We start from the raw sequence: 21222 nt of genomic DNA, 5'->3' as shown, positions 1-21222 counted from the left end.
CCGCGGCGGGACTGCCGCCGCTCCGCCTCCCTGGCGCTCCGGCGAGCAGACACCCCGCGCAGGGCAGGGCTCGGGGGGAGGCGAGCGGACGGTGCCCACCCGGCCCCTGCGGCTGGAGGCACCCCCGGAATCCAGGAGGAGCGCGGGGAAGCGGCGCGCGAGAGGGCCAGGAGCCGTCGGCAGGGTTGGAAATGATAGGTGGCTCCATAGCTCAGTGGTTAGAGCACTGGTCTTGTAAACCAGGGGTCGCGAGTTCGATCCTCGCTGGGGCCTTTACAGCTTTTTCTCCTCTTTTTTATCATTATCTTCCCGCTGACCAAACTGGGGGCTTGGGGTCGCTCCCCGCCGGCAGGGAGCCACCGCCGCGGCAGCGGGGAGGTGCCTTTTGCATTCCCGACCCGGTGTTTCCAGGGGGTGGCGGTCGGAGGCGAACGTAACGCTGGGACTGCAAAATGACGTCATGGGCCCGGCGGCCTCCGAGGCCCAGGGCGGGAGCGCAGGTCCGGCCCCGGCTGCGCTTCCCGGATAAACACACTTGTCTGGAACTGAACTTTTGAGGGTTGTGACAGCCTCGCGTCCCCGTGGGTGGTCTCAAACCGGGGGATGGTTCCACCTCACTGCTCAGATGTAACTTGGGTGTTTGAGGGTGTTTCCTTGGCTCCTCCCCTCTCTCAGTTTAAAGCTGTTCCCCCTCGTCCTGGCACTATATGACCTTGTAAAAACTCCCTCCTCATCTTTCTTGTGGGCCTCCTTTACGGACTAAAAGCCTGCTATAAGGTCTCCCTGGAACCTTTTCTGCTCCAGCCTGAACAACCCCAATTCTCTCAGTCTGTGTATTCATAGGAGGTGCTCCAACCCTCTGAGCATCTTGGTGGGCCCCCCTTTAAAAAGGAAAAAAAAAAATCTAATTTCATTGTCTGAAAGACAACTGCTCTTGAAATATACTTTTCACTGCATCTCAAAGAAAAAAAAAAAAAGAGGAAGGTGAGGTCGTTGACATATCTCTTCCATATTCTTTGATCAAAGATGAAAGTCCCAGAATTTGGAGGCACTCAGATTTATTAGACAGTCATGCACAGATAAATCTTACCAGTGAATGTCCATCAGAGACTCTCATAATCACTTATGTCCGAAAAGGACATCATAGGAGGATTTGCAAAGAAAGTTAATATTAGGAGGCTGGTGCACTTTAGGATTAATAAAACATACATAGAGACTGCTAGCACTGCCAGTAACAGAGGCACACCCAGGAGCACTGGTGCAATAAGTCAGTCCAATTCTCTTTTATTTGGTCACTATTCAAGACATTTGTTTCACCATCTTACAAGTGACTTGCTTATTCTGCTACATCACTAAGCTTCAAAAGCTGCTTCTTCCTCCTCTTTTCCAGTTTTCCCTTAGCTAGTGCTGCGTTCTTCGGAAGAACCTTCTTGGGTCTGGCTAGGTGGGAGCTCTTCCTTTTAGGCAAAGGTGGTGCTGGTGTAGTTCTGGAGCTGTGTGCAACCTTTTCTCCCTGCCTTGGCTTGTGAGGTTCAGCCTCAGCTTTGATTCTCTTTCTCTCTTTACCAGATGGAGCTGGTTGTACTGTTGACGCTTTTATTTTGGTGGATGGGGGTTTATTTGCTTTCTTAGAAGAAACCATTGGGATGGCTGCAGGAAGGGTAGAAGATTTTTTTGGAGGCTTGGCTGTTGAAGGCTCATTAAGCAGCTCAAGGACAGTCTCTGAGGAAAATAATTAACATGGTTCAGTATCCCTGCTTTAAGGGAAAAGGCTAATTCAGAGATACAACTGATAGAAACCCTTAGTAGAGCTGACATTCTGAAAGAAGAAATGCACACTATAAAGCTCTCTACTTCCATCAAAAGACCCTTGGTTTTCTTGGAAATAAAATGTTTAATTTTAGAAATTATGAATGTATATTTAAGGAAAGTTACTTCCAGGCAGAGTATGATGAAACCTTACACCCTTTTTTGGCAGACTTAATGATACAAATTTTTCATATTACACTAATATCTGGAAATCCCAGACGAGATAACCTCAACTTGCTAAACACCATTTCTACTCAAGATGGAACTCCTGCCCTAGTTGCATGAGACTTTAAGACAGATGATGGCCAGAAGGAAGGAAGATTGACTCCCCTGGAGGTACAGAGAGGGGATTATTTGATTCAAGAAGGTTGTCACCGAGTCAGGCATAAGCGCTCAGAACTTCCCAGACCTAATCCAATGGCTGACTCAAAGCCATCAGTGCCCATGTACACTACTATTTGGCAACACTTGGGGAAAAAAGAAAACAGAGACTGAGATTAAGAAAAAGCATGGCATCTTGTAGATACCAGGTTAAATGTGATAGCCAAACTTCAAGGTTGGTCCTGCTCAGTGCTGTAGTTTTTAAGACTGCTAAAGATTCCAATCACATCCTGGAAAGATGGCTATATGTTTTGCTTCTCAGTAAAATGAGAAGCCTGACAACTTACTTGCACGTGGAACAAATGGTATCTGCTTACTCTTTGTTTTCACTGGAACAGGCTTGTATTTACACTTCCCAGGTGGAGCTCTCCTTGGAAAACAGAAACCCATATGCAGATGTCAGTGATTGTTAGGGAACTTTATTTATTTCATAGGCACACATCAATCATCTGTTGTCATTTGCCCCTGGTGGAACAGGCACGAAAGCACTTTAGGCACCTAGAGTGAAACACAGGTGGAATTCAAGAGCCTACACAAGGCTGCAAGCCACAAAATCCCTGTCCCAATAGCAGCTGGAAGGCTACAGCTTTTCTTCTACCACTCTTCTTATCAAGTTTCTGTCATCAGACAGCCTGGGTTGTCTTTATCCAGCATCCATAGCCAGTTGGTTGGTTGGTTTGTTTGTGTGTGGGATGCTGGCCTGCCTGTGTGAACTTGCTGCCCACCACTGAACTCAAGGGCATTCAACTTCAGACAATCGGTCACTTCGGGTTGTCCTCACCAATACTGGCTTGTGCATCCCACCTTGGAGCAGGGGAATCTCACTCATGCACACAGGGCTTGGCAGTGACAGTTCTCTGCCCTCCCTCACAGTGCAGCACAAGGATCTTTGCACACACAGCAGAATGTTCCCACACAGCCCCACAACATTAGTGTGACCTTCAAAGGGAGCTGCTTTCGGACACAACGTGGTGCTGCAGTGAGAGGGGTGAAACAGGAAAGAAACAGGCAAGGAGTGAGGAACAACTGCAAAGAAAATGTGTCCACGTTCTTCTCCTGCTGTTCCCTGACAATTTCCCACAGTACAAAAGCACACAAAAAAACCAAACCTTTCCCCAAGGTAAAGCTGTCACATATTAAATGATGGGAAGGGGGTACAAAGAAGCACAACACACCTGTGTTTTCCCTTACCCACCAAGGGAACCGCTGTAGGACAAATAAGAACAGGTTCTTCCAATTTGGCATGCTTGACAGCACAGAGCAAAGCAAAGCATAACCTAAGGCATCACATTTTCTTATGATTAGCATTCTCTTTCAGACAGTGACAAGAGCCAAGTGCTTCCTCCACACGATTTCAATTTTTAAAAAAAGGTTACTAAAGCAGAGTTGTTGGCATTGCTTGCAGGGATTTGGGGGGGAGGTGATCTTTCTCCTCTCTAATTTTTAAATCACTTCCTAACTCATTTTCCCTCTGCTTATGACTGAAGGAATTTGGTGCAAATCCAGGCACCACTCTGCTGTCTCCAAGAGTAGTGCTGGAAAGACAAGCTGAAATGGGGACAAATGGCACTGCTGTCACCAGTTTTCCTGGCAGGTTCCTAGGGAAGTTTGAGTTGCCATCAGGTGTATGGCAGTGGCCCTGGCAATGTTTTGAAAGCAGGTATTTGTGTGGCTTGCTGCCCTTGCCAGTGTGGTGGCTGATGTGTGGGCAGGAGGCAGGGAGTGCCTGGCTGAGCAGACTGGGACTGCTCCCATCAGGGGAGCCAGTTATCCCAGCAAGACAGTAAAGGAAGAGCCCTATAAACAGCATTAAAATGCAAAGGATAAAGGAGAAATCTCCACTCATGGTACAGTTAGGAGGAGGCCAGAGTACAGCCCAGGAGCTGGAGGTGTTAGGACACTGCTCCAGGGCCAAGCATGCTCAGGCTCCAGAGGAGCACAACCCTGGACAAGCCTGCAACATGCTTAAACAAACAGACAAGGGCAAAGCTGACAGAGCAGCATCCGGGCTAAGATAAACAAGGTGAAGCAGAAAATACAAGAATAAATTCCAGAGAGCCAAGGAAATAAGTGCCTGGTCCTGCTCTAGAAGTGAGGGACATGAAGCTTCAAAAGCACAGGGTCTTCATGGCACATTAGGGACTGGCATAGAGGCTATAGAGCTTTTTTCTTTGGTGAAATACAGCAGGCACAAGCTCTCGATGTTTATGCAAGCTCACAAATACAGATTTTTTTTTTAGTTGAAAATATTGTATTTTGGTCAGCCACAGTTAAAGCAGTTCAAAAACTTCCTGGCAAATGATGTGTTAAAGGCAGGAGTCTCCTCAAGCAATTACAGCAAGTAAAAGACTCAAAAGTTCCTATTCCCATCACCTTGGTACAGAGCTTGAGTTTACCATCTAGCTTTTGATTTAACTTCACAAGAAAACATAACTTGTATGTCTTCATTTTGTTAGTGCCTGAGGTCTCTGCAACAGCACAGACACATTTGCACTGTATCAGCTTTACAGGGTGATTTGAAATCCATTTAATGCTTTTTAGCAAGATCCAAAATATTGGGAGAGGAAAAAATTATGTAAGTGTACTTATTATTGTAAAAACAGACTTTAGCAAGGATAATGCTTAATGGGGAAAAATATTTTGCTTGGAAAAACTCAAATTCAGACTCCAGTTATTATTTGAACACTGCATGAACCACCAGGTTTCACTCATTTTCATGAAGAAAACTACACTGTGGAGTACAATTCACTTATTTATATTAAAGTGCATGGTAAATATTTGATGTAATGACCCTGAAGGATACGGGCTGTAGTTTTTAAAATATCACTGTGCTATATTTCAGATATGTAACCAAGGAGATATTCTTCTAATCCTTAACTCTCCCAGATCTTCCAAGGTATTTGCACTCTATTTCTGATTTCTGTGTGCACAGATATGATGAGTGAGGAATAAATTCATTAAAACTGATTAAAGTTGCACCAGATGTAGAGCGGGTGAACAAAAACCAAGGACTGAATGTAGATGTCAGTGAGATTATCTATCAGTAGTACTTAGCATTCTTTTACTGTGGTACCTGGAGAGCATATGGTGATTATAGAAGAATTTGGCCTGGAAAAACATCTTTAACTACAAACCTTGCAGGATCAATAAGCTTGTAGAGCGATCCATGTGGTGCATAGGCACTGGGATAAGAAGTAGACATAAAATACAGCTCACCTAAATGGAAGTGAAAAAAGAACACTGGTCTTAGATTCAAGTGCCCAAGCTGAATCCCAGTTCTCCATTTTCCTCTCTTTCCTGGCTCTTCACTAATTCATGTGGTCAGAAAAGAAAACCCCTTCAGTTACCCCCTCAGTCATGCCTTATGTCCAAGAAGCAGGCTTTGGCCTCACCCTGATCTGTGCAGGTGGGCTCCCACAGACACCAAATCGTCTCTTGGCCACAGCAGGGGTCCACACAGAACCAGCAGCTCTCAATCAGGCAGAATGCCTGAGCAGGACCTTCATTACCTCATGTCTGTGGCTCTCCAAAAGGTTCATTTCCTCTGTGTAAATATGTATTTTTTAAAACATGTTTGTACCGAAGAAGCAGCCAGAAACTACAAATAGAGGGGAAGACCACACAAGAAATGTTTAGCCATCTTATAGTCCTACCAAAAAAAAAAAGAAGAAATCCAAAAAGAACTAAATTGGCTAATCCATGGAAGACAGAAGCTTCTTACTTCTCTATGGTAGTTGTGAAAGACACTACCATGTTGTTTTCTAAAAGCACCACCAGAAGAGACATTTAATATCCACTCACTCCACATGTTGTTAGAACAGTTAAAAATTGTATACATTATACAACAAAGCCTGCATCTCCATGAAGCTTTGACAGAATATGCTAACCAGACCATCTAGGATCTTTTCATTGCAAGCAAATCTCTTTTCTGCTGAATGGTGAAGCATCAGAGCTCACTAAACCACACCTGTGTTCTCCAAAAACTCACAGCTGCATTTTGTGTTACATAGCTATGTCAGGAGACTGTAGAAAAGTGCACAAAATATGCATTGGTACTTCCACCTTGGTGAGAGATCTGGTCGTTGTGACCTTAATAATATCTCATGTGCTGAGACCTTTACACTAAATTTTAAAATGAGTGGCTTTCCTGATACCCAAATAAAGCCTTGGTCTATAATCCATAGTGTAAAGTGCTGATGTTTTGAATAAGACTGAGAAACTTATACTAGGGAAGGAGGGAAAATTCAGATAAGCTCTAAGAACTCAAGCGAGGATGAGCTGTTACAATGAAAAGGAGAATTGCATTGATATAGCCTTTTGATTAATGAAACAGTACAAACAAACATCAACAAGAGGACAAGGAAAGGCTGCAACAAACAGGAGCTCAGCCTCCTTAGAGAACCTGGCGTATTTCACGTGAGGATTTGTCTCCTGAGCTCTCCGTCAAGCCAACCTGCAATAGCCACACAGGGCAGGAGACCTCTCTGAACCACAGACCAACCCTCCCTGCCATGCTGAGACAGCCACAAACCTGTTTGCAATGCCTACTCTGTAGGAACATGTGAGGAGCCACATAATTTTGCACATTCTCCCTACAACAGAGATCTGACAGTACAGTTTCCAGTGAAGGTATGGCTAGCACGATACCCACCTGCTTCATCCTCAGCAAATGAGATGATGAATTTGCTGTAAGAGCTGATCATTCCAGGGAAAGCACAAGCTGTTGTGCTGCCAATGCAGATATCCTGCTTCTTCCACTTATTTGTCTTCTCATCTTCCTGTAAAGCCATAAGTCGACTAGATGAAAAATAAAACCCTGTGTTTTATGTTTCCATTATCAAAATTAGTTCCTGTCAAAATCATGCATTACTGAAAAAAAGTCAGTGAGGACCCTGACTGTTGGCTGATTTTTGGAAAAATAGGCCTGAACAAAAGCAAACATATCCTAAGGATTCTAAATTGGAGTAAGTTTAGATTCCAACAAAAAAAGTTGTTATAATAATCAAACAGAGCATTTGATCTAGTACACAGACATCCGACATTCTTATTTACTCCAGCTCAAAAGGGTTTGGGATGCTCCAATACACTTATTTGCCCAGATGAGGGTACCAAATGGGAGCTGCAGAGAAAACAATTAGTCTCACCCGTTCATGAAATCACCAAAAATATAAAGGCCATTCAAGTTGGGCGATTCACATCCTCTGTAGACATAACCTCCAGTAACTGACTTCCCCACACCGCGGCCATATGCGAATATTGGGAGAACGTCATCTGTTAAACTCAGAGAAATAAAAAGTCAGAAAATTTACTTCCAGAGAGCATCAAAAAGCAACTGCTCAATGACACTGACAGGTACAATTAAAAGAGGGACCAATACAGTTGAACAAAGCACACAGTGAAATTTCAGTAGGAACTCAGTACTTTAGGACAGAACAGGCCCAGGGGCTTTAAGGAGCTCTTTGTGTACTTGCTTATCAGGGCTTAGTCACAATGAGCTTCCATAACACATAGAACCAAGATTCTTTGCATCAAGCAAGCAATGCAGAAAGGTATCAGCCTGCAGGAAGTGTTATCTTGCAGGTTTGTGACTGCACCAATCATTTCAACAGGGATCATCTTTACTGATGTCAGTATTTTTAGAGAAGGGAGTAAGATCAAGCACTTGCAATTTAACTCAACATCTTCATAGGTTCACTAACATTCTCAGCACAGAACATGAATAAGTCTGCTACCTCTGTTCTATGTCATGAGACTTTAATAAAATAAAGACTTTTTCTCTAGCAATGCTAAAATTTAATTCAGCCCTTTCTCGTGTTGAATTATTAGATCCCACAAAATTTTAATCCTGTCCTCACCTTTTTCCCCAGGATCAAGTAGCTTGTCTTTAATGATGAGGATAAAGATCACAAATGCAATTCATTAAAAACCATAGATTAACCAGCAAAATCCAAGTCAGTTTTGTTTTCAATGGAGGACTGGGCCTTTAGGAAAGCAACCAAACAAAACACTTGAGAGCTATGTGGGTACTGGCACAGCAGAGGAGAAATGCACAACACACTTGCATTGCACTTGTGCGGTAATGCACACTCTGCACTTGCCTGCTCATGCAAATGTTTCAGAAACACCTACACAAGCTTGAGACCAGGTGTCTTCTGGTCTCAGCTTAAGGAGCATTATAATAATATCCAGTTCTTCTACCATGCTTTGCAAAGACCTTTACAAAGACCACCAATTTCTACTCTTTTTTTGAGGCATGAATTGAGTTTGTCCATCACACCCACACTCAGACCCAGAGAACAGCTTTGGGGCGTTCTACTGCAACACCCTGCTTGCTAGGACACACTGCCTCTGCCACAGGAGTTGTTTCAGGGTCTCAGGATCAGCCTGGTCCACTCTCCTTAGCCACAGTCATGGCTCAGAGCCTCTGAAGAGAATCTCTTTTCTACATAAACCAAATCCATTGCTTTCCTGGCTTCACTGGGAAAACGCTGTCTACAAAATGCACAGGCTTTGAACTTGAACACCTTGTCAGGTGCAGTGTGTGGCAGGGAATTCCCTGAATAAGCAGAGTATAATTTCATACCAACACTGCAGGGCTGGGGAGAAGGGATTTCCGCTCTTAAGTAAACAATCTCTATTTAACACACAACGTGGGATTATTCAGCTTCAATGAAAAAACAGTGCTATAGCCCACTAAATATACACATGTGATAAAGTAATCTTCTATAAGAAAACTTCTTCCTTACCCAAAGAGGAATTGTGGCAAAGCTTTGTGTCGTAGCATTCAAATCCCTCCTTTGCTCTCCAGCCGTAGTTCCCTCCTTTAACAATGAGGTCAATTTCTTCAAACCGGTTCTGCCCGACATCCCCACAGAATATCCTCCCTCTTCCCTTTTTTGTGACAGGGTCCCCTCTGTCAACTGCACAGCGCCACATGTTCCTGACCCCATAAGCATAAACCTCAGGGCGGGCCTTGGGATCAGACACAAACGGGTTATCAGGAGGGATGCGGTAAGGCTTTCCATCAGGACTTTTTCCATCCACATCGATCCTCAAAACTTTCCCCAACAAAGTACTCCTAAGGAGAACAACAGAAAAAGGAACCCCAGCATGAGAGCCAACTGAAAACACAAAAATTATCTTTCTCTTCCCCCTTTTCAAAGGAAAGTTATCTGTCCAAAATTAATTACCCAACTGCTAGTATGTCTTGCAACCTTCTCAAATTAGAAGACTCTCTCTTCCCTAAACAACTTGGCTTTCAAAATGCAAAAGAATTTTTTTTAAATACTGCATTGGATAGACTTGCAGGTGCACAAGCACTTTCAGGAAGCACTCTTACTTTATTCTTCCACACTGTCTCACTTCCAAACCTTGTATCTTAGTGAACAAGCTCAAAGCTTTCACCTCCCTTCCTACTTACTTGTTCTGAGCATTTCCAAATTTTCCAAAAGGGTCTCCAGCTTTCCCTCCATCCCCTGTGAATAGATACATATAGCCATCCACACCAAAGAGCAGCTGCCCACCGTTATGATTTGCAGCTGGTTCCTCAAGCTCCAAAATATTCCTGGGGAAAAAAAAGAAAAGACAAATAAGTCCAGATGTGGGTACTGGGAAGGACTGAACATTTGGGAGGCTGCAGAAATATCACATCACCACTCCTACAGAAGAAAGCAGGATGTCCCAGCTGTACAGATGTGCCAGCTTTGTCAAACACGTTGCTGGGTGGCATCTGATTTCCTGTGAGCCTGCAGCATCAGGCCGCCTTCCTGCCGTGCAGCAGAGCTCCTTTCAGTGTGGCACCCCTCAAGGAAACACTTTTCCCATGAACCAAGCAGCATTTCTGCTTTGGCCTGCACTGCATTAGCACCTCCTGTGCTACAGAGCTCACCCACCACCATGAGCACAGGAGTACCACAGCTCTTCTGAAAACAGAACTGCAAATACACAATGCATTCCTTTTCAGGGACTACTTGTTGCCCTTTCAGCTTTGGTTGTGGCAGGTAGGTTCTGCTTTCTTATATGAGAAGCAATTGGTGAATTTGAGGGCTTCAGAAGCATCATAGGGTGATTGTGAAATTCTAGAGAAAAGAAGACCGTTTTTAACAAATTTTCCTCCATAATTGAGAATTAGTTTTTTTCTTAGCAGGGAACAGGGTAGGTGCACACACAGCAGATAAAAAGAGTGTATAGTACTGTAGTGAAGCTACAGAAAGGGGCTTCTCCTACAGTACAAAACACTTAGGGCAGATGTGAATTCCATAATAGGCTTAAGGCTGTCATTTCTCTTTAGAAGACAAGAGTACAAGATGGAGAGAGAAGATGACCTGGAAGTCTAGATCTCGGGTCCTCTTTTAATTTCAATTTTGATTTACTGTGTGACCTTGAGCCAACCTGTCTCTGGTAGTCACACACCTGAACCAGGGTGACTGGGAATGTGCAGGTTCTGCAAGTGGAAAGAATCATGGAATGGTTTGGTTGGAAGGGACCTTGAAGATCATCTAGTTCCAACCCCTTTGCTGTTGGCAGAGACACCTTGGACCAGACCGGGTTTCTCAGTCTGGCCTTGAACACTTCTGGGGATGGGACATCCACAACTTCTCTGGGAAACCTGTGCCAGTACCTTACCACTCTCACAGTAAAGAATTTCTTCCTAATATCTAATCTAAACCTACTCTCAGTAGGTAGAATTTGAAGCCATTCTCCCCGGTCCTGTCACTACATGCTCCTGTAAACAGTCTCTCTCCATCTTTCTTGTAAGCTCCCTTAGGTACTGGAAGGCTGCAATTAGGTTACCCAAGAGCCTTCTCTTCTCCAAGGTGAACAATCCCCATTCTCTCAGCCTTTCCCCATAGGAGAGGTGCTCCACCCCTCTAGTCATCTTGGTAGCCCTCCCCTGGTCTCGCTCCAATGGGTCCCTATCCTTCCTGCACTGGGGATCCCAGAGCTGGATGCAGCACTCCACATGGGGTCCCATGAGAGTGGAATAGAAGGGCAGAACCACGTCCCTCAACCTTCTGGCGACACTGCTTTGATGCAGTGTGGCTTTCTGGGCTTCAAGTGCACATTGCTGGGTCATGTCCAGCCTCTCATCCACCAGCATCCCCAAGTCCTTCTCAGCAGGGCTGTTCTCAGTCCATTGATCCCTAGTCTGTACTGATACCTGGGGCTACCTGTCTCTCTGACAGAGACAGAGAAAAATGATTTCTCATTGTGGCCTACAGTAGCATTCAACTTGAACTTTACCTTTCAGAGCGTGGATCAGCCTTGTTGGCATCAGACGCCAATACCTTCAATTCGCTGATCCTGATCTTTTCCACTCGGTTCTTATCCATGTATGAGTAATAGATATAAAACTTCCCATTGTACTTGTACTTGGGGTGAAAAGCCATCCCCAGAAAACCCCTCTCATCCCCTAGCCACGGCGTAGCCAGCACTATACTTTTAATATCCAGAAAGGGCTCCTCCAGCCGGCTGCCATCGGGCAGGTAGACCCAGACGACGCCCACCTGCTCGGCCACGAACAGGCGGTGGGAGCGGTCGTTGGGATGCACCATGAGCACCGGGTTCCGCAGGCCGTTGGCAACCTCCCTCAGGCAGAGCTGGATACAGCCTCCCTGGTCCTCCACCACGGAGCCCAGGTTGTAGTTGAGGGCTGTGTTCCTCAGCACGTTGGGGAAGCAGTAGTCCTTGTCGTGCAGCTGGAGGAGGTTGCAAAAGCGTGTTCTGTTTGTCTCGCAGCATTCTTGGATGTGCTTGTCGTGCGTCAGCAGGCGGATGGCAGAGCGGCAGTTGGAATGAAACTCGGAGCAGTAGTCAAAGCAGAGCCCTGGGAGGCTTCTTAGAGGTGTCCGAGGGTTTTCTGCATCATAGAGGTGTGCAGCATACGGAGAACATTCCTAGAAAGTAAAAGAAACTAAGTATGTGGCTGTGTACACACATCTGGGAGCAGCCAAGATGTCTTCATGAAAGCAAACTGGTTAATAAAATGAAAAATCAGTAATGCAGAGAACATAAAGAGTCACCTTTGATGTGGAGTAGTAGAAGGTCACTCAGGATATGGCCAAAATGGATTTAGAGATCAGTAGTAGTTTCTTTCATCAAAGCGCAAAATTCTTCCCAACAGAAGTATAACTGTGGAGGATGGGGATTCTCCACTCACTCAGATGGGACTCAACAGTCTTGCAGAGAGGTAATCAGAGCAGGGTAACAGCTTAACAGAGGTCTGTAAACATCACAAGTGACATGGAGAAGTCACTTGTTATATTTACACTTACCCCCAGAAGAAAAATGAGGGAGCATCAGATAAAGGTAATAGGAGCCAGGTTAAAAAAAGAAGGGGAAACTGCCAGATGTACATCGATGTACATCTGTTAAAGATGTATATCAATTAAATATACAGGCTAAATTAATCTTTGGTCTGATGCTGTACAACTCCAGTCGTGTTCCTGCATGCACAGTATTACTGAAGCAGATGTAGTTGAGATTTAAAACTGATTCAGGTAAGTAAATATCAGCTTATGCAATTCATGTAGATATCATTGACTCTATATATGATCATCAGGAAAAAAACCACTGCAAACAACATTCTCAAGTCTTATGTATTTAAATTATGTTCCTTCAAAGATTACTAAGTTTTAGCTGTGCAAATTATAGGTTAAATTCTGAAAATCAGGTATTGCGTTTGAATTTGTACCTAAATTCTGGGCCAGAAATTCCATAAAATATTTCCATTAAAATTCCACCTCTATCTTAATCAGCACAAAGTTGCAGAAGTTAAAACAGAAGAGACTAAACTCTGCAGAAATATTATTTTATTGGTTTCAATGCCAGCAGTTCAAAACAATCTATCCAGGTCTTTTACTGGGCACTTATGTAGGAAGGTAAGTACGTAGGAAGTCGACGAACGAAGAACTACTGCATTAGCAATTTTTCTGCCTCATTAAACAAGATTGCTTCATTAAACAAAATTAATTTAAAAAATCTGAGCAGCTATACAAGCACTGGCTTTTTTTTTTTTTTTTGTGCAAGAAGCAGCCTTTCCAGGATATTTAATGTGAAGACTACAGTCCTTGATTCCGAACTTCACACAGCAAGCTGTTTCCTGTGCTCACAGAAGTACCCGAGGGCTTCCGGCCATAATAAGAACAGATATGATTTGTAAGTAGTAAAGGTCAGTTCTTGAATGGTGTAGCAAGTTTCTCACTTTTCATTGCTGCCATTTGGTTACTAAGCTGCATAGAATGAACTTGTTTCTGTTGCTCCTGCATCACATCTGTAAGGAACCTCTCCCACTTCCCAAATCAGAAGTCTCCAGCCTTGCAAAGGGAGGCCAAATCTCCCAGGCCTGCCCTTGCAGCCTGACCCCAGCCCTAGTTGGCAGAACCACACCATTTTGCCCATGTTGAATTTCTTTCCATAACAAGGAAGGGCACCACCAGACCCTGAGCACCATCCGCAAAAGCCAAAGCTTCAGGTAAATGTCCTTGTCTTTCTGTTCTCACCTTCTTGAAGGAGAGCAGCTTTGGTGCAGGCATTTAACAACACTTGGCTGGCATTTTCTGCCCTGATGCTTATTTCCTGCCCTGAGCCCATTAGCCATTGCTCACCCTGCCTGCTTTCACCACTACACACTCATGTACGCACCCCCAAATGGGCTGAGGTTTTAGTTATATTTATATTAGCACCATATTTGCACAAAATGTGGTGCTGATTTCAAGTGACTAGGAGGCAAGGAGAGGTGACAGCCTGATAAGGTGTCTCCAAGGAAAGGTATGGGAGAGTAGACGGAGCCTAACCTGCATTTGTAGTCCTGGGAATCTCCCTCATTCCCACTAGCATGTGGCTGCAGCTGGCTCACCATTCCATTGTGCACAAGTCACTGGAAAACTAAAGCTCCTCTCAGCTCTGTTCTGAAGTGATTACTTTATTAACACCCTTGAAAACAATTTTAATTTCTCTCAAATAAGTGGGAGCAGAGTCCAGCTCCCAGACCTGTAACCTGAGAACATTAAAGAAACAGCTGCTTCTGAAACAAGGCATATTCTCACCACCTCTGAGCTTCCTCAACTCTGTTCTGCCAACAGGCTGCAGCATAAAGGTCTCCTACAGTTCATGCTCCTGAATAAGTGTAGCCCCTGAGCAGCTGCCATGCTTTCCCAGCCATTGGGCTTCCCCCCCAGTGTTTGCCTGACAAAACAATGCCTGCAGCACATAGACCCAGCAAGACACATGAGATGGAGGCTGTTCCTCGGGGTCTGTGTAAACTCCCAGGATTAGGTGGCCTTGCAGTCACTGTTGGTTGTCTGCTTTCATTTCACTCAAGCATGCAGGAAAATTAATCTCACCACTTCATAAAACCAAAGAAACTCCTAAGATCACATTGATGCTTCTCTGCTGTTTTGTAATAGCTTCTCTGAAGAGTATGCATTCAGAAATCAAGTCAAGCCTCTGATTAAAACTGGCTTAGAAAGTATATTGCTTTCCCTGCATCAGCTCCCATCGCATGCTAATATCACAGCTTTCAGTCATCTCGAACAAGGTTTAATTGACCTTTTTTGGTTTTTTAAGCCTCTCCTGTAGCAGTTTTCTAAACAGAGAAGCATCCTCCCAGCCATGAGCCAAACAGGTGTTCTAGCACACATAGCAAGGTTTGCATCCAGGGAAATTTTCTAGCCACGCAACTTGTACAACACCTCTTTAAGAACATTACAGGCAGTTTTCGGAGTTTCATATTCAGTTTTTAAGCTAAATCCTAGAACATCTCAGCTGGCTGTCAGACTCTAAAACTCTAAGTTCTTAACACAAATGTAGCTAACCAAAATAGACCCAGATCTTGCCAGACGCAAACTGAAACAGCTCTGCCAGCAGAGCCAGATTGCTTTAGATGGCTCCTCTAGCCTGTTAGTTTTTAAGAGAAATGAATCTGGTTTAGAGTGACAGCAGGAAATCCATGATCCAGAACACATCCCTGTATAATCATCTATCTGTTAAGAAACACATAGCCCCACTGCCAAGGTAAGGTGCGCTCCATGGCATCCTTCTTGGGCTCTGTGGGACCAACGAGGCTGCTGCTGTTGCCAAAACCAGCTTCCTCTGTGCAATGCTCAGCACTCCCCTCATTGCCACACCAGGAAGGTTGTCTGGTTTTTACTGTCTGCTGGGTTTGGCACTGAAGGGACATCTAACTGAATGAGCTGCTTTGTTGCAACACACAGCTACTGCTCTGATCTTCCCCAAAAATGTGAAATAATGCTACCTTTGCTAAATTAGAGCAGCTACTATTCAGGTTTATCAGTAAGCACCTACACCACTTTCCTGCAATGTTTTGTTCAAAAGGCAAAAGCTAACAATATTATTTTGTCTACCGCTGCTTCTGAGTCTAATCTTTGTGTCCTAAGTTCCATATGGAGAATATCAATAAAAGCACTCCTTACCAACAGCAGCGGTTTATCTGAAGTCCTGCCATACACTGCAGAAATAAGCACTTGGCACAATTACATGCTGATCACATAAATGCATCTGTATTTTCATATTTAATGTGGCAATAAGTGCATGTGAACATTTCACAGGTAGTGACTACAAACTGTCAGGATACTGTGGAGGTGGTAGAATGGAGATGTTATCATTTCACATCCCTTCCACGTGAGATCAGCAACAATTTCCAGCAAAGTGACTTCCTAAAGCAAAACCATTTGGTAGATCTTCACTCTTTCACTAATTCAACAGCCAAATAATATTTGCTAGAGAACCCAACATCATTTCCATGGTTGTCACCAACTTGACCAGGAAGAGCAACACATAACACAATCACAAGCTCCTCCTCAAAGATTTAACAGCAATCTTACTCTAAAAGATAGAAAAAATAGTAATAGCTTATAACTTTGAAAATCTGTAAGTAAATAAGGGTGTGGGGTTTGGTTTTTTTTGTTTTGGTTTGGTTTGTTTGTTTACAAAATAGAACAAAATTACATTATGCCCTGCAGAATGAGCAATCAAAGAAGCAATGGTAAATTTTTATAGTGTTCTTTTTCTACCTGAAACACGTAGAAAAATCTTCATAACATCAACACCGGTGGTTCTGCTAGGACCTGCAACACGTATTTTTCTGGTTTAGCAACTTTAAAGTCACAAACCACCCTGATGCTACTTTTTTCCAGCCCTGGTGCTGAAAGGATGTGTCCCTTACACCAAGGAGATGCCACAATCTTGCCAGCATCCAAAAAGAGTGGGAACATTTTGATACACAGATAATACTTTAAAGCTAAGGAAATATTAACTGCAAGAGTTTTACACATTCTTAGAAAGATTAAGTGTGTCTTTTGGCTGCTTTGAATTTTGGCATGCAGTGAGTCCAGCTTTGTGTGACTACCAGTTGTTAAAAAGGCAGGTGGGTTCTGCTCTCTAATCACGGGGATGCAGAGGAGCTCAGCCAGAACAGTGCCTGTGGTCTTTCCTCCCTGCACAGTGCCCATTTCCATGAGCCAGGTGGGCAGTGTAGAGACAGCACTGATGAAAATACTGTGACTGCAGCCTCGAGACCTTGCAGCAGCTGTTTGAAACCACTGCCTACTAAATTTTGTTCTGCTTTAACAACCACACCATTTGGAGCATCCTCAGCAGGAACACAGTCAAAACACATCCTTCATGCAGTGCAGAGATCCAAACACTTTGCCCATAATTCCCACATCATTTGATTGTGTAGAATTTGTAATCCAGCACCTGGTAGCTGCAAGCAGAAGATAAATATTGATCTGTAATTCTCTCCTTCATTATGAAAAAATCAACTGAGCAGCAGGATTCCCATCATCATCTGCACTGGGCAATCCTTTCATAAACCATTATTGCTAGCAAATGTCACTATATATTGCCAGATTCCAGAGTGATGCACCTTACACAAAGCATTTTGCAAAATGCATGCTGAGGATTAGGGGCCATTACCCTGTCAGTCCACCTTTTCCCTGCTCCCACACCTCCCTTCACAGCAACAGACCAGCCATAAGGAGCTATCAGAACCTCAACTGACCCCCAAACCAGCCCAAAGCATAGGATACATATATTATTTTTCTGCCCTACCTGACACAGGATATCTTTGATGTATGTTCCACACAGTTTATGCCCCCGGGGATCAATGTAATCCATGATATCCCAGTATTTTGCTGCAATGCTGTTGTCTCTCTCCTGGTCACAGCAGCCAAATTTTTCATAGGCAGAGCAGAACTCCAAGTGAAAAGGGGGCTGGAAAGGTGGCCCATAATCTAGACACTGAGGATGTCCCAGCACACAGCCTATCAGGCACAACAGGAGGAGGCAAAGACAGACATGTGGGCAAGAAAAGGAAACTCCAGAGCTGCTGCTGCTCCTTTCAGCCTGTGGCCAAATATTCACTTCCTTAGGTGTGGGTGTCCTGAGGTCAGATGTATAGAAATCCTGGACTTCTTCATAGTATGGTTCATTCATCTTCTCCACTTTATTAACTGCCAGCCACGGAGCAGGCACTGAGGTTTGCTTACATTCTCTCTCCCTTTTTCCCTCTGAAGTTTACTACTTGGCAGGAGAGAAACCCTCAGGGCTGCCTCTTTGGTATTTCACACGTCACATAGCTGAACCCTCCCCTCTGGGCATTTCTGGGCACTCACAAATCCAATCCCTACATTTTATTTTAAATTGGCCAAGAAATCCTTCGCCCAGAAATATGGATAATAGAAATACAAGATATGATATGTATACACAGGACTTGATAATCTCCCCCTTTACAAGACACAAGTGAACAATTTTCAGTTGCTAACTACCATTTTGTTCAGCTTTTAAAATGCACCAAACTTGGGTCTGGTTTCATAAGGACTGAACAGGGGTCATAAAATACAACCAAATTAAGGCAGCAGCAGTTAGCCATAGGAACAAGTAATTTCAGGACTGAAAGTTTTACAGGGATATTGATGTTACCCACAAATCCAGGTATATATTCAGGCTTAAAATGAGAAGAAATTCAGAAAGTGAAGGAGAAAAGATTTATTTAAAGCACCGGCACAACCTCAACTCAACTGTGATGTTCTGTGTTAACCCTGTACTGTGCTTAAGCTCATGAATTTTTAAGGGTTTGATCCCAGTTGATATTAAACTGATCTAAAGCTACACAAGACTTTTGCCCACTTTCCCCTCTGGTGAAGAATGCACGAGCAAGCCCTTCCCATCAGCTGTGCATACAGGTGCACCCTGTTTGTACACACTGTATTCAGCCTGTGTTTGAGTATGACACTTCCCTAACTTTGCTCATCCCTAAGCAGAACAAGGCAACTTTGATCACAACCAAGTGGAAAGGGAAGCTGCAGGGAGTATCTCACATATGGGGACACCTCCACTCATTCAAAACTTCCCCGTCTCCCCACACATCACCATTCACTCCCAGGATCTAGCTCATGGAGAAGTCAATGCTCCCAGTCCTGGCTTCTCAATACAATCACCAGCGTAATGTGACACCTGAGAATACTCTGTGACTGTGAGCCTCCTTTAAGTCTTTATTGGGAGACAGTTATTTTAAATTTCTGGGGGTTTAACCTTCACCTATTTTGCTGTGGTACCTTGACTGTCCAGCAGCCTCACAATAATCCTGTCTGTGCTTAGACTTCAATGAACTGGAAATGCGCCAATCACAAGATTTCAGCACTGTCAGGAGATAAAGCTTTTTAAATCCAACTATTTATATCTGCTGAAGTGTCAGCTTATCTCGGTTATTGCTCTCGTACATTGCAGACAATCACTGAAATTAAGGCATTACTTTGGTGTCCAGAATGGGACAGCTGCTCAGAATACAGAGAACCTGCTTGGGAAAAGAAAGGCAGTAAGAATACACACAATCAACATGCTTTAAAAAGCAGCTGACATTTCATTACCTGGCTTGTCTTAAACTTTAGTAAAGACTTAATAGGAAAATGCAAACAGGAGCATCAAAACAATGGATGGAACAACAGGGAAGGCAGAAGAGGTAGAGCTGATGTGTAATTTTGTGTTATCGTTAAGTTAGGTTTTAATATGAAAAATACCAGAGCAAGAGGTGGAATAACAGAGGGACAAGAGACACTGGTCTGTGCAGAAAATGTGGATTCCCTGAAAAAGTTCCTTGACTCAGCACAAAGGAGAACAGCAAAGAAAAGATGCGATATTGCTTTCAAGGAAAGAAAAAAAAAATCCTCACAGAAGCTTTGCACACAGGATGGGGAAGGCAATCGATAGGAAAATCAAACTTAGAGCACAGAATTCAGAGCCAAAGCAGATCATTCCAATCCCCTAGGATTTACCACCTTCAAAGTACAACACAAAGGCCTGAAAACACAGTACGCACTGAATAACTTGCACAGAAATTTCACTGAGGACTTGTGATCCGTAGATTTGTCTCACATGGAAGTACTACAGTGTCAAGAAACAGCAGGTTTTTTGCAGGACAAGAGCAATGCTCGAGATAATTACACAAAATCTATGCCTGTGCTGCTCTTCTACTTCCTGACTGCAGGACAGTAGTTCTACCACCGGGAGAGGACATGATCCCCAGCAGCAGTCCTGCTTCCAGAGATCACAGGAGAAAGCTGGAAGCTCAGTGGATTAACAGATTTTTCAAAGACATCAAGCTCCTCTTTGTCCTCTCGCTGTCCTTACCTTCACCCCAGTACCTGATGCTTTGTTTCATATTTCTTCCTCAACAAAAGCTCCTCCACATGCCCCCAAAGGAGCACAGACAGTGGAAGGGGGAAGCCCAAATAACACCCTGTTGCGATGCTCCCAGGACCATCACAGGAGAGTCACCAGCCCATCAAAGGCCTGTCTTTGCAAGTCCAGAGGAGCAGAGGAGCACAGTGGTAGGCAGGAAGCCAAATTAGGGACTCAAGGGAAGGGATACTCTGCCTGGTTGCCTCCCGGCAAGACGGGAAACCCACCAAGACGAGTCACCGGGACCACCTCTCTCAGCTAATGGGGGAGTTGCTTCCCAGGGGTGCGGGGTACTTTATGAGATGTTGGGGAAGAACATTTTGAAACTTCACAATCTAAATTAAAATAGTCAAAACCCAGCTGAAGATCTCCAACAAAACCCCCTGACTATTACAAAGCCAGGCAACAGCATTTCTTGGGAGTCAGAACTAAACGAGCACACAGGTTGGGAATGATGAGTAATTGTCTTTTTTTAACAAAACATACAGTTACAGTAAGTAGCTCTCAACACTAGAAACACTGTCTTAAGGCATATCTCACACGACCCATATTAATCCAGGCCAAAATTCCAGATAAACACTGAGTTTTTAAAAGCATAGGTGTACTTACCCATAAACTACTCTGCTACTAAAGACATCTTTGTTTCATTCCCAGAGGTGGGTTCCAGCAGTTTATCCTCCAGAATTCTACAGATCTCTCATTAAAACAGAAGTAGTACTTGGAAAGCATTTTGTTGTTGTTTTCAAGCAAGCTGGAATGCTAGTTTGTAACAGCACGTGTAACAGCTTTCCAAGCACAGCAACACTGCACATTTCAACTCATAGGCAAGACTGCAAAAAAAAATTCCAGAAAGTCTCTTCCACCAAGTAGAGTTTTCAGTATTTCTGTGCCTCTGCTCTTTCAAAGCAGTGTGGCCATGCAGCTACAGCAACCTTTCACTCTTTCCTACCACCAGTGTGAAAACAATCCCTGAACTGGACAGCCCCTAAGTATGACATATGGAAAAACTGCATCATCTGTTTGAACAAGCCGCAGTAGATCTTCACAATCAATAATTCCTCTCAATATACAGCGCTATAAAAAGTGACTGATGCCTCTCCATTCTCCCTATTTCAGGAAATGATCAGTTATAAGCAGAAGCCACGTAACCTTTACAGGTTGAAAACACGTTTTGACGGTGTGTCAAGTACTGTTCTTGGGTTAAGACATGTCACCTGTTATGAGTGTCACTGCTAGTCCTGAATGGAGTTTGAACTGCTTTCCACCATCTATGCATCTAGACATGAGGAGGCTCAACCTTGCAACATTAGTGAAATAGAGATTCCAAACCAT

General features: G+C 43.9%; 1 protein-coding gene and 1 non-coding gene across 3 annotated transcripts; one reads left to right on the top strand and one right to left on the bottom strand.

The window, feature by feature from the left end:
* The first annotated feature begins 200 nt into the window (after window positions 1-200).
* Window positions 201-273, top strand: TRNAT-UGU. The gene has a single exon. It is a non-coding gene; the product is annotated as a tRNA-Thr (tRNA).
* Window positions 274-1277: 1004 nt separating this feature from the next.
* Window positions 1278-21217, bottom strand: HHIPL2 (HHIP like 2). 2 transcript variants are annotated; one of them, XM_017812832.1, is made up of 10 exons: window positions 20500-21217; window positions 17263-17474; window positions 11434-12086; window positions 9611-9754; window positions 8937-9268; window positions 7335-7461; window positions 6842-6987; window positions 5325-5406; window positions 2478-2560; window positions 1278-1722 (listed from the first exon to the last, which is right to left on the bottom strand). In XM_017812832.1, the coding sequence occupies exons 1-10, from the start codon at window positions 20501-20503 to the stop codon at window positions 1337-1339; spliced, it is 2169 nt and encodes a 722-aa protein (XP_017668321.1). In that variant the 5' UTR covers window positions 20504-21217; the 3' UTR covers window positions 1278-1336. The 2 variants fall into 2 exon arrangements, with proteins under 2 accessions (XP_017668321.1, XP_017668319.1); XM_017812830.1 differs by lacking the exon at window positions 20500-21217 and having other exon boundaries at window positions 17263-17646.
* Between the last annotated feature and the right edge of the window lie 5 nt (window positions 21218-21222).

Source organism: Lepidothrix coronata, unplaced genomic scaffold (assembly GCF_001604755.1).
Source record: "Lepidothrix coronata isolate B3197 unplaced genomic scaffold, Lepidothrix_coronata-1.0 Scaffold38, whole genome shotgun sequence".
Lineage (NCBI taxonomy): Eukaryota > Metazoa > Chordata > Aves > Passeriformes > Pipridae > Lepidothrix > Lepidothrix coronata.
The sequence above is the reverse complement of the archived record's forward strand: the minus strand, read 5'-3'. Positions and strand labels throughout refer to the sequence as shown.